Genomic DNA, 13,613 nt, shown 5'->3' with positions numbered 1-13,613 from the left:
CTGCCCCTCCCCCCGCCCTCCGCGAGCCCCGGTGCCCGGCGGCCTGCGTCCGTCCTGAGCGCCTCCCCTCACCAGGGGCCCGGAGGAGCAGCCTGGGCGCCGGGCGGAGCCTGCGAGGCCCCCGTGGCTGCAGGGGGTGAGACGTGTCCCGTGTGGTTGAGCGGAGGGGGTCAGAACCGCAGCCTTCTAGACGCCGCCTGGCGGTGCTTCCGTCTCCTGGGAATCTGGGGTCCGCACATCTTCCCTGCGGGGACAGAATCGGTGAATGAGAGGGGCCCGTGGCCGGGGCGGCCCAGACCAGCTCACCGGCTCCCAAACTTTGCTCGTGCCCAGCGCCAGGTCACTCCAAAGCCCGGTGCTTCCCTGCGGGCGCCGGGCCAGGGTCCGAGTGCAAGGCCCCTGCCAGCCACGGGCTCTTAGACCCTCTGGGCTCCGGTGTGAATCCCGGGAGCTGCCGCGCTCTGGCCTGCCCCCACCGGCAGACACCGGCCGCCGCCGCGGGCTCTCGGGCCTCCCGGCCGTGTAGCCAGTCCCACCGGGCCAGTGTGACATGTCCCATGGGCAGAGGCCCCTATGCACACACGCACACCCATGCACATGCTTGTAAACACACTTGCAAGCGAGAACTCCCTTCCAGATGACTATTACTTGTCCTGGAACAGAGCTGTCTGTAGGGAAAGGCAGTGACCCCAGTACTCCCTCCACACAGGCCGGAGCTGGCCCACCGGAGCCCACTCCCCCTTGGACTGCAGTCACAGGCTCGGCGCTGCGGTCACGGCGGGGACGGAGGGGTATGGGGGAGTAGGAGGTGGCAGAGGGCTGAGGGGGAGGGAGGAGGAGGAGGAGGTGGGTAGGAAAGAACCAGTCGACGGTGCATGAGGTGAGGGAGGTTCACGCTTGCACGCACGCGTGTGTGCACACACACGAAGCAGTGCGACGCAGGGAAAGAATCACAAAGCTCCAGTGATACAAACTCAAAATTTAAAACTAAAACGTGCCAGACAATGCAGCAACACGAAAACTTCAGATAATGGAATGAATGGAAATGATCTACAAAATACACGCGTGGGTTCAGGGAGGAAGGGAGACAGAGGCCAGAGGCTAGCACCAGGGCCCACGGGAACCTGCACACACATGACGAAGAAGACACAGACTCAGACTTCCTCAAACAGTGCCTGACCGGTGCCGCAACGAGTATGTAAGACTCCCAAAGGGCAAGACAGAGCCTCAAAAGCACTAAGACACGCCCAGCGGAGCCCTCCAAAGCGCAGCACCAGGGTTTTCAGGACTGCTGGGTCTCTCCAATGGAAATGAAGGCAGTGTCCTTTCTCAGACTAAGCCTGAGCCCAGCCAGTGGGGGCAGAGGGGCGGGGCCTGCAGGGTTAGGGATAAGTAGGGAGCAGCCTGCCTGCTCCGTGTGCTTGCTTGACACACTTCTGACTGATGGTGCAGCCTTCTGCAGAAGTGAACTTTGCTTGCTGAGTTTCTCTCAAGTCCGTATTCCAACATGACACCCCAACATCCCAAGCCATTTCTAACATCCCAGATACAACAGGAAGCCTAAAACGGGTGACTGTGGTCCAGGTAGGCACCTGGGCAGGAATCAAGACCTTACCTCAAGCCAAAATAACCAGAGCAAAACAGGGCTATTATGAGCATGACTCAGTGGAGCATCTACCTAGCAGGTTGACCCTGCAGCGCAATCCCGCATATTGTGCAAGGAGTTACAAAGGAGAAAGTCATAAAACGCAACCAAGATGGGTTTAGGGGCAGCACCTCCCAGCCCTGGATCGCATGGCTTGGGCTGGGCACTGTCCCCCGCTCTGAGGGTGGGAACGGGGGCTCCTGTGATTATTCATATCCTTTCTTTCAAGCCTTCCATTTGCAACGTGGCACCAGGGCAGCCCCTGACGTGTCAGCCTCGGAGCTTAGCTCGTCTGCTGGCCACGGTCTCCTTAAGAATGGGGGGGGGGGGGCCTATGCAGAGGCGGCTGCTGCCCCAGGGAGGGACAGCCTGCTCCCGAGCCATGCTTCCTGCGGGACACACCCTAACTGCCCCGGAGCCCCTCTCCTCAGAGAACAAAGGAGCCCTGGGTTCTCCGAGGAGAACCCTGACACCCAGAGATTCCAGGCAGGCCCTGCGTCTCCATCACAACCTACCAGGACAGCCAGAACCCGAGCCTCCCTCTCTGCCGATATCTCTGCTCCTCTCCAGCTCACTGTGGTCGCTCCTCCTCCCAAAGCCCCACTGCGGGGACTCTGGCCACCCCTTGGGCATCTGTCCACTCTCCCGAGAGGCCAGGAGGAGGTGCCCATCCTCCTGCTCCAACCTCTCCCTCTCCCAGATCCTGACATCTTCCTACACCACAAGCCCTTGTGTCCTGTCCACTCCCCAACAATATGGAGCCCAGTGGTCCTTCCTCTCCAGTCTGCCTGGACCTTTCCTCCTCCAGGACACAGGCCCTGCCCCCCTCCCTGCTCACAGGCGCTCCCCCCCCCAGCGCCCGTCCCCGCCTGACCCGTCTCCACAGACTTGACCTGACCACCACACCGTCTCTGAGGGCCCCGGCCACCTTGCCCCTTCCCTGCTCGGCCATACCCGCCGGGGCCTCTGCTCAGGTGGAGAGGAGAGGGTGGGCTGAGCTGGGGCTGAGTCCAGCCCCTAGCAAGGGTACAAAAGTGCAGGTGAGGCTGGGAAGGTGGCCTAGGGGTAGAGTGCCCGCCTGGCACGCATGAAGCCCTGGGTTCGATTCCTCAGCACCACATACACAGAAAAAGCCCAAAGCGGCGCTGTGGCTCAAGAGGCAGAGTGCTAGCCTTGAGCAAAAAGAAGCCAGGGACGGTGCTCAGGCCCTGAGTCCAAGGCCCAGGACTGGTAGAAAGATTTAAAAAGTGCAGGTGAGCGTCTGGAAGGGCAAGGTGTGGCTCCCCACCGGGGGCAGACCTGAGTGGGCAGACGCACCTCTCCCAGCGAGGAGGGAGAAGGCGGGTGCGTGTGTGAGAGGATGCCCGCGGGCGGTCCTGGGCACGTGGGGTCACGGGGCCCAGCAGATTCGGGGGTCTGCATGTGGGAGGAGGTGGCCTTTGCCTCCCCGGGGAACGGGAAGGCGGGCCCCAGAGGGGACCCCTGAGTCTCTTCAAGGAGGGGGAGCTCGGGGGTCACCAAGTGAACCAGCTCCGGTCTCCCCAGCCGGTGTGACCTCAGGAGACCCTCTGCTCACAGCCTCCCTGACCCGTACCGGCGCCATTCTCCCCACACCTCTGGGGGGGGGGGGGGGCTTCCCTCAGGAAGGTCACTCAGACACTGCCCACTGACTAGCCCGCTGGTCTGAGCGCCCTCACAGCCCGGCCTGGGGGTCCCAGCGGGGGACGCATCAACACACGCGACCTGTGAGCCAGACGCAGCAGCCCCGGCCTCGGCCCGGCCCAGCGCGGCCACGCTGGGCCTGCTGGCCGGGAGTGAAGGCCGGAGCAGGCGTGACTACCAAGGCCGGGCCTGGGAGCCTCGGTGGGCGTCTCAGGGCGGCCCTGGGCCCAGAGCCAGACAACAGGCATAGGGAGGAGGGCAGGATGCCTCTCCCAGCAAGGGTGCGGGTGCGAGGCGGAGAGGGGTCTCGGCTGCTGAGCTGCCAAGGGCATGAGCAGGCTGGGGAGGAAGAAACACGTCTTGCGCACCCTCCCCGTGGGCAACCGCAGCTGCTCCCCAGGCCCTCCCCTCCCCAGGACCCCGCCCTGGCAGCGCAGGGACAGGCATGCCCTCGCACACAGTCTCCTTCTGCCTCCGGGGAGCCCAGCCCCTGAGGGCAGGGGCCCGTCTGCTCCTCGCTCCAGCCCTTCCTGTCTCCCCCATCCTCGGACGCCCTCCTCCACTCCTCTCCCCACAAGCACACGGCCCCCCAAGGCGCCGGGACCGAGTCACCTTGCCCTTCACCCGAGGGCAAAGGCTCTCCACATGGCAGCTCTCAGCCCAGCCACTGGGGCCCCAAGGCCTGGTGGGAGCCCTGAGGGAGCCAGAATGGCCCCAGTGGTGGCCCGGGGGGGGCAGTGTGTGGCGTGGCGGGAGGTGGCGGGGCTGCGTGGTGAGGTTGTGGCAGTGGCCCCAATGGTGGCCTGGGTGGCAGCGTGTGGCGTGGCGGGAGGTGGCAGGGCTGCGTGGTGAGGTTGTGGCAGTGGCCCCAGTGGTGGCCTGGGTGGCAGCGTGTGGCGTGGCGGGAGGTGGCAGGGCTGCGTGGGGAGGCCGTGGAGGTGGCCCCAGTGGTGGCCTGGGTGGCAGCGTGTGGCGTGGCGGGAGGTGGCAGGGCTGCGTGGGGAGGCCGTGGAGGTGGCCCCAGTGGTGGCCTGGGTGGCAGCGTGTGGCGTGGCGGGAGGTGGCAGGGCTGCGTGGTGAGGTTGTGGAGGTGGGCCCCAGTGGTGGCCTGGGTGGCAGCGTGTGGCGTGGCGGGAGGTGGCAGGGCTGCGTGGTGAGGTCGTGGAGGTGGCCCCAGTGGTGGCCTGGGTGGCAGCGTGTGGCGTGGCGGGAGGTGGCAGGGTTGCGTGGGGAGGCCGTGGAGGTGGCCCCAGTGGTGGCCTGGGTGGCAGCGTGTGGCGTGGCGGGAGGTGGCAGGGCTGCGTGGTGAGGTTGTGGCAGTGGCCCCAGTGGTGGCCTGGGTGGCAGCGTGTGGCGTGGCGGGAGGTGGCAGGGCTGCGTGGTGAGGTTGTGGAGGTGGCCCCAGTGGTGGCCTGGGTGGCAGCGTGTGGCGTGGCGGGAGGTGGCAGGGCTGCGTGGTGAGGTTGTGGCGTGACGGGAGGTGGCAGGGCTGCGTGGTGAGGTTGTGGCAGTGGCCCCAGTGGTGGCCTGGGTGGCAGCGTGTGGCGTGGCGGGAGGTGGCAGGGCTGCGTGGGGAGGCTGTGGAGGAGGCTCCAGAGGGCTGAGTTTTGGAAACTGGGCTGAGCCAACTTCAGTGGATGATGCGTGACGTAGGAAAGCCAGAGCGGGCTGTGCCCTCTTCCCCAGGGAACAAACGGGCCACGGCCTCACGTGGCTCCCAACAAGCAGCCACCAATGCAAACCTCCTAACTGCGAAGCCCCTCAAGAAGGCCTTGCGCCTCACAACCTGAATCCGTAACCCAAGGCGCATCTGAAACCACACGGGACCCCGCCTAGGGTCTGTCCAGCAAACATGAAAACATGAGTCTCGGGCTGAGAGGGCAGAGGCCCAGGAACCACCCACCCTGCTTGGGGCAGGAGCACGCGCCACAGCGCCCGGAGAAAGACGGAGCTCGGTGCCTCTGCACAAAGATCAACTACAGCCAATTCCAAGACTACTGCGAAACCGCGATGCGGTGAAACATGGTGAACACCTGGCCGCAGAGTCCCATCTGGGGGTCCACCCCACGGCAGTCAGAACGCTGGGGTTAGGGACAGGACATGGGGGCCTGACGGCGCGCGCGCACACGCACACACACGCGCACACACACACACACACGTGACGAGGCTGAGGGACAGGACAGAGGGCCTGACAGCACAGCACACACACACACACACACACACACAACGAGGCTGAGGGACAGGACAGAGGGGCCTGATAGTGCACACCCATGAGACAACATTCACACAGCAAGGCCTCTCTGCACAAGTCAGGATAGAGTAGCAGGCTTGTGGGCTTTTTCACATCAAGAAGAGAAATCTTGCTGGGCACAGTGGCTCACACCTGTAACCCCAGCTACTCAGGAGGCTGAGAGCTGAGGACTGCAGTTCAAAGCCAGCCCAGACAGCAAAGTCCCCGTGAGACTCTTATCTAATTAACAACTCAACAACCAGAAGTGGCGCTGTGGCTCACGCGATAGAGGGCTGGCCGTGAGCACACAGGGGCTCAGGACAGCACCCGGACTCTGAGTTCAAGCCCCCAAACCATTGGAAGAGGAGGAGGAGGAGGGGTGGGGGAGGAGGAGCGGGGTGGGGGAGAAGGAGGGGGATGAGGAAAATAAGTCAAATCTCTGGTGACTTGGCGGCATGTGGAGACAATGCCACACGCGCACACGAGGCGGGCCACGAGACCACACGCGCACACGAGGCGGGCCACGCTGACCACACGCGCACACGAGGCGGGTCACACGCGCACACGAGGAGGGCCACATGACCATACGCGCACACGAGGCGGGTCACACGCGCACCCGAGGCGGGCCACATGACCACACGCGCACCCGAGGCGGGCCACATGACCACACGCGCACCCGAGGCGGGCCACATGACCACACGCGCACACGAGGCGGGCCACATGACCACACGCGCACACGAGGCGGGCCACGTGACCACACGCGCACACGAGGCGGGCCACGCTGACCACACGCGCACCCGAGGCGGGCCACGTGACCACACGCGCACACGAGGCGGGCCACATGACCACACGCGCACCCGAGGCGGGCCACATGACCACACGCGCACACGAGGCGGGCCACGTGACCACACGCGCACACGAGGCGGGCCACGCTGACCACACGCGCACCCGAGGCGGGCCACATGACCACACGCGCACACGAGGCGGGCCACATGACCACACGCGCACACGAGGCGGGCCACATGACCACACGCGCACACGAGGCGGGCCACGCTGACCACACGCGCACCCGAGGCGGGCCACACGCGCACACGAGGCGGGCCACATGACCACACGCGCACACGAGGCGGGCCACGCTGACCACACGCGCACACGAGGCGGGCCACGCTGACCACACGCGCACACGAGGCGGGCCACATGACCACACGCGCACACGAGGCGGGCCACGCTGACCACACGCGCACACGAGGCGGGCCACGTGACCACACGCGCACACGAGGCGGGCCACATGACCACACGCGCACACGAGGCGGGCCACGTGACCACACGCGCACACGAGGCGGGCCACGCTGACCACACGCGCACCCGAGGCGGGCCACATGACCACACGCGCACACGAGGCGGGCCACATGACCACACGCGCACACGAGGCGGGCCACATGACCACACGCGCACACGAGGCGGGCCACGCTGACCACACGCGCACCCGAGGCGGGCCACACGCGCACACGAGGCGGGCCACATGACCACACGCGCACACGAGGCGGGCCACGCTGACCACACGCGCACACGAGGCGGGCCACGCTGACCACACGCGCACACGAGGCGGGCCACATGACCACACGCGCACACGAGGCGGGCCACTCGCGCACCCGAGGCGGGCCACATGACCACACGCGCACACGAGGCGGGCCACGCTGACCACACGCGCACCCGAGGCGGGCCACACGCGCACACGAGGCGGGCCACACGCGCACACGAGGCGGGCCACGTGACCACACGCGCACCCGAGGCGGGCCACACGCGCACACGAGGCGGGCCACATGACCACACGCGCACACGAGGCGGGCCACATGACCACACGCGCACACGAGGCGGGCCACGTGACCACACGCGCACACGAGGCGGGCCACACGCGCACCCGAGGCGGGCCACGTGACCACACGCGCACACGAGGCGGGCCACATGACCACACGCACACGAGGCGGGCCACATGACCACACGCACACGAGGCGGGCCACGCTGACCACACGCGCACACGAGGCGGGCCACATGACCACACGCGCACACGAGGCGGGCCACATGACCACACGCGCACACGAGGCGGGCCACATGACCACACGCGCACACGAGGCGGGCCACGTGACCACACGCGCACACGAGGCGGGCCACGCTGACCACACGCGCACCCGAGGCGGGCCACGCTGACCACACGCGCACACGAGGCGGGCCACATGACCACACGCGCACACGAGGCGGGCCACATGACCACACGCGCACACGAGGCGGGCCACGTGACCACACGCGCACCCGAGGCGGGCCACGCTGACCACACGCGCACACGAGGCGGGCCACGCTGACCACACGCGCACACGAGGCGGGCCACGCTGACCACACGCGCACACGAGGCGGGCCACGCTGACCACACGCGCACACGAGGCGGGCCACATGACCACACGCGCACACGAGGCGGGCCACGCTGACCACACGCGCACCCGAGGCGGGCCACATGACCACACGCGCACACGAGGCGGGCCACGCTGACCACACGCGCACACGAGGCGGGCCACGTGACCACACGCGCACACGAGGCGGGCCACATGACCACACGCGCACACGAGGCGGGCCACATGACCACACGCGCACACGAGGCGGGCCACGCTGACCACACGCGCACACGAGGCGGGCCACATGACCACACGCGCACACGAGGCGGGCCACGCTGACCACACGCGCACACGAGGCGGGCCACGTGACCACACGCGCACACGAGGCGGGCCACGTGACCACACGCGCACACGAGGCGGGCCACACGCGCACACGAGGCGGGCCACATGACCACACGCGCACACGAGGCGGGCCACGCTGACCACACGCGCACACGAGGCGGGCCACGTGACCACACGCGCACACGAGGCGGGCCACGCTGACCACACGCGCACACGAGGCGGGCCAGGCTGACCACACGCGCACACGAGGCGGGCCACGCTGACCACACGCGCACACGAGGCGGGCCACATGACCACACGCGCACACGAGGCGGGCCACGCTGACCACACGCGCATACGAGGCGGGCCACGCTGACCACACGCGCACACGAGGCGGGCCACGTGGCCACCGCCCTCAGTCCCTCAGGCCTCCCAGGAGCAGGGTCAGGGAACAGCAGACACTTGCCAGAAATTAATCCATAGCACCATTAGGCCAGACATGGTGTGCATGTGCACGCGCGTGTGTGTGTGTGCGTGCGTGTCCTTGACAGAGGGTGAGAGGACATGGAAGGGCACAGGCAGGCGCCGTGGCACACCGCCGCCCGGCCTGGACATGCGGGGTGGGGTGGGGTGAGGAGCAGCATTCCGACTCAGGTACGGGAAGCACGGGGAAGTGTGTGTGCATGCAAGAGGAGCTGGGGTGCGCTCCCCCAAGTGCAGGGCCTTGGTGGTGAGGTGCTAGCCTGGCCCGTCTGCTCTTCGACCAGTAAGCAGATGTTCCATATGTAACCCGAGGAAAAACAAATGGAAGCCTTCTTCATTTGGGTGCTTCCATTCGCTGCAGAGCACCTTACTGGCAGCAAGCAGATAGCGACTCCCTTTTAGGTACACGTGTGTCCACGTGTGTACCTCCGTGCCGTCCCTGGGGGCCTGGGGCCCGCGCTCCCGGGTGCCCGTGGCCCTGGGTGCCCGGGTCCCTGCTGCATCGTTGGTCCTTGCATGCCTTTGCATGCCTTCGCCACGTGACCATGGATGCGGTGCCTCTGTCCCTGAGAGCCTGTGCCTCGAGGGGAAGTGCACACTAAAGGTGGTAAGGGTCGTGTCTTGGGCGGGGAAGAGCCGTCTGTGAGATCGCCTCTAATGTGCAGTGAAATACAACTCCAGACGCAGCCAAAGCGGAGCTCCGTCAGGACAGGCGGCCCCCGCCCCCGCGCCACCAGCCGTGGCCCCCTGGAGCTCACAGCCGGCTTGCCCAAGGCGACAATGGCCAGGTCCTCTGCCTCCCGCAGAGCCCTGCCCCACCCTCCTCCCCGCAGGCCAGGCCGGCCAGGGCGGCCCAGGCCCGGGGGCCCTGTCCTGTCCCTCCCGCCGCCCGCACACCCCTCTCAGCAGCAGACCACTGACTGCACCCTCGCCCTACCTGGGTCACCGCCTTGCCCCCAGACACCCGCTTCCTGGTGAGGTTGGGTGACCTGAGCACCCACGCGTGGCACCCGCAGACCCCTAGCACGCGCTCCCCAAGACCACCACGCACCGGGAGGGAGGGAGGTCAGAAGCAGTGGCAGGTGCGTGTCTGGGAGGGAGAGGCCCGCAGGGGGCTCCTGGGAGCCGGGGCCTCCCCCTGGCCGCCGCCCCTGAACGGGCTCGGAACCTTCACCTGCCTCCTCCACCCTCCTAAGGCGCACAGCTCTGGCCAGGCCCCGGAGGGCCGGGGAGGCAGGCCCGGCCCCGGCAGAGGAGGGCACAGACTGAAGGAGGCTGGGGCTGCTTTATTACGCTAGGCAGGAGGTGCGTGCGGTGCCGCGCACAGCCCTGAGCGCGGGCAGGCTCCCCGCACCGTGCCGCGGAGGGGACCACAGCCGGGGGTCCTGTGGCCCGTGATGTGACTCCAGCCCCGGCCCGCCCTAGGCCCGCGCCGCGGTCACTGCAACTCTTCCTCACTGAAGCGCTCGTCCTCCAAGGACAGAACTAAAGGAGAAGAGGCATGGAGAGGGCATGGCCATCGGGAGGGGGCATGGCCAAGTGGGGGAGGGGGCATGGCCATCGGGAGGGGGCATGGCTATGTGGGGGAGGGCATGGCTATGTGGGGGAGGGCATGGCCATCGGGAGGGGGCATGGCCATCAGGAGGGGGCATGGCTATGTGGGGGAGGGTATGGCCATGTGGGGGAGGGGGCATGGCCATCCAGGAGAGGGCATAGCTATGTGGGGGAGGGCATGGCTATGTGGGGGAGGGCATGGCTATCTGGGGGAGGGTATGGCCATGTGGGGGAGGGGGCATGGCCATCCAGGAGAGGGCATAGCTATGTGGGGGAGGGCATGGCTATGTGGGGGAGGGCATGGCTATGTGGGGGAGGGCATGGCTATATGGGGGAGGGTATGGCTGTGTGGGGGAGGGCATGGCTATGTGGGGGAGGGCATGGCTATGTGGGGGAGGGCATGGCTATGTGGGGGAGGGTATGGCTGTGTGGGGGAGGGCATGGCTATGTGGGGGAGGGCATGGCTATCTGAGGGAGAGCATGGCTATCTGGGGGAGGGGGCATGGCTATGTGGGGGAGGGTATGGCTATGTGCGGGAGAGCATGGCTATCTGAGGGAGAGCATGGCTATGTGGGGGAGGGCATGGCTGTCTGGGGGAGGGCATGGCTATGTGGGGGAGGGCATGGCTATGTGGGGGAGGGTATGGCTATGTGGGGGAGGGCATGGCTATCTGGGGGAGGGGGCATGGCTGTGTGGGGGAGGGCATGGCATTGGCCTCAGCCAAGGCATGGGGCCTGATGGGAGGTGAGGTCTGGCTGACCCCCAGGACACCTAGCCCCTCAGCTCCTCAGCCTTGTCACCTGCCCCCACGTCCTGTTTTCTGTGGGGGACGCGGGAGGCCCATCTGGACCAGCGGACACCGTGCTGAGCTCCACACTTGCCGGGGCCTCGGGCAGCGAGGGCCGGTGGTGGCTGTGAAAAGCCTTCCAAACAGCTGCCCAAGCCTCCAGCCCCAGGGCACAGTGGGCAAGGCTGGGAGCACCCCACCGGCCGCCCCGTATCGCAGAGGGCACAGGAGGGGCCCAGCCGGCAGCCTCCAGACAGCACCCGGGGGTGGGGAAGGCTCCACCCCTCTCCCTGCGCCCCAAGGTCACGCCCAGGACCAGGGCAGAAGCCACCTGGCTACCGAGCCCGGACCCTTGGCTGCCCCTCGCAGGTACCGGGGAGAGGAAGGCACGCAGTCACGCAGGCTGGGGGGGAACCTTCTAGAAGGAAGCTCTGGATGCACCCGAACCAGAGTCCAGACAATCACCCCGCCCCACCCACAGCAGAGCCTCCGGGCCTCCCTGTCCCAGCTCGGCAAGGAGCAGCCACAGATGGTAAAGAAGGGCCTGTGGCCGCCTGGCCCCCCGACTCCTGTAGCCCGGCACCACCAAGGCCCAGCCCAGCTGGGAATTCTGGATGCCTTGGGGCTCCTGGTCCCCTTTCCCACCCCTGCCCCACCCAGGGCTTACACATGGCCGACAGCTCGCCGCAGTCCTTCCTGTGGAACTCCGTCCAGGCCCTGGTCTTGCAGTACTTGCTGCAGGTCAGCATCCCATAGCACCGGGTGCAGGGCGTGAGGCGGACCCCGACCGAACGGCCGCACTGGTAGCAGAACTTGAAGAAGGGAAGGCTGCGACCAAACCAGGCACGGGAGCCGTGTGTGAGCCGCCGCGGGGGAGAGGCAGGCTGCCCAGGGCGGAGCTCCGGCCGGCGCTGGGGCCACCCGCCACGCTCTTCACCTGACCCCTCGGGATTCACCCTGGGGGGTGGCTGGGGATGAGGTCAGCCCTGGCCCCGCGTGGGCCGCAGGGCACAGGGACAGGAACAGACTCCGCTCTGCCAGAGAGCCCTGAGGGCTCCACAGGCCCCTGCGGAGCAGCAGAGCTGGGGCCTGGCCTCTGCTCTGCCCTGGGGGAGGGAGGGAAGGACGGGAACAGAAACCCCACCACCACCAGACCCACAGCCCCTGTGACTGCCGGGGCAGCGACCAGCATGTGCCCTGAGACCTGGCCTGTGGTCCACGCTGGCAGGAGCCCAGCCCGGCGAGCGGACCATCCAAACAAGACGACGCAGACCCCAGCAAGGGAGCAAACCGGGCCTAAGAGGCTGACTGCCATCCTGGCCACCGCTGCTTCCCCTAAAGACCCACCCACCAACGCCCACGGGTCCTTCTCCTCCACAGCCCCACCCACCAATGCCCACGGGTCCTTCTCCTCCCCTAAAGACCCGCCCACCAACGCCCACGGGTCCTTCTCCTCCCCTAAAGACCCACCCACCAACGCCCACGGGTCCTTCTCCTCCACAGCTCCACCCACCAACACCCACGGGTCCTTCTCCTCCCCTAAAGACCCACCCACCAACACCCACGGGTCCTTCTCCTCCACAGCTCCACCCATCGACACTCACGGGTCCTTCTTCTCCACAGACAGGGACTTGGGCAGGCTCTTCTTCTTCAGGCGGTGGCTAGGGGTCATATCCGCTGCATCAGAGAGTGACTGTGGTCAGAGCCCTGGCCCTGGGGGTCCCCAGGCTTTCCATTCCTCCACCCACAGAGCAAGGAGCAGAGCGGGCCTCCTCTGCGCTTCCATTGCAGCTGCCCGTACCTGCGCCCACCCCAGTTCCACTCAGTGTCCCCCTCAGCACACTGTGAAAGGTTACCTGACTGGGTATCCATGTTACACACTTGTGACCCTGGCAACTTAGGAGGCTGAGACACGAGAATTCTGGTTTGAAGCCAACCTCCACTGAAAAATCCATAGGACTTTTATCTCCAAGTAGCCAGCAAAGGGATGGAAATGGAGCTGTGGCTCAAATGGTAGAGCACCAGCCTAGAGCAAGAAGCTCAGTACAGTGCGGTCGAGTCCAAGTACTAGCACATAATAAAAAACCACCAGGCTGCCTTGTTTAGATCACAGACCCTCTCCAAGTGAAGAAGACATGGAAGCCAGGCCAAAGTTTTCACACTTTCCCTGAGGATCTGAGCACCTCCTCGCATTCTTCACACACACCCAGGCAGTGTGCTATTCTCTATTCCTGCATGGGGTGCTGTGTGTCTGCGTGTGGGTTGGGATAGGGTGGTGTGGGGGAAATGGATTGGGGTGTGTCTGTGTGGGGGATGGGGTGGGGTGGTTGGTGTCTGTGGGCGGGGATGGGGTGGGTGGTTGGTGTCTGTGTGTGGGGGATGGGGTGGGTGGTTGGTGTCTGTGTGGGGGATGGGGTGGGGTGGTTGGTGTCTGTGTGGGGGATGGGGTGGGTGGCTGGTGTCTGTGTGTGGGGGATGGGGTGGGTGGCTGGTGTCTGTGTGGGGGATGGGGTGGGTGGTTGGTGTCTGTGTGGGGAATGGGGT

At 66.3% G+C, this 13,613-nt stretch overlaps 1 protein-coding gene across 1 annotated transcript in view; it reads right to left on the bottom strand.

Moving 5' to 3' along the window:
* Positions 1 to 154: 154 nt before the first annotated feature.
* Positions 155 to 13,613, bottom strand: part of Ankmy1 (ankyrin repeat and MYND domain containing 1) — a 47,018-nt gene continuing 33,559 nt past the window's right edge. Inside the window, exons 16-18 of the mRNA XM_048344396.1 lie at positions 12,674 to 12,746; positions 11,737 to 11,897; positions 155 to 244 (exon numbers count right to left, since the gene is read on the bottom strand). Of these exons, the coding sequence (XP_048200353.1) occupies positions 171 to 244; positions 11,737 to 11,897; positions 12,674 to 12,746 (308 nt within the window). The 3' untranslated portion in view covers positions 155 to 170. The remainder of the gene's footprint in view (positions 245 to 11,736; positions 11,898 to 12,673; positions 12,747 to 13,613) is intronic.

The sequence above is a fragment of the Perognathus longimembris genome, chromosome 4 (assembly GCF_023159225.1).
Source record: "Perognathus longimembris pacificus isolate PPM17 chromosome 4, ASM2315922v1, whole genome shotgun sequence".
Lineage (NCBI taxonomy): Eukaryota > Metazoa > Chordata > Mammalia > Rodentia > Heteromyidae > Perognathus > Perognathus longimembris.
The sequence above is the reverse complement of the archived record's forward strand: the minus strand, read 5'-3'. Positions and strand labels throughout refer to the sequence as shown.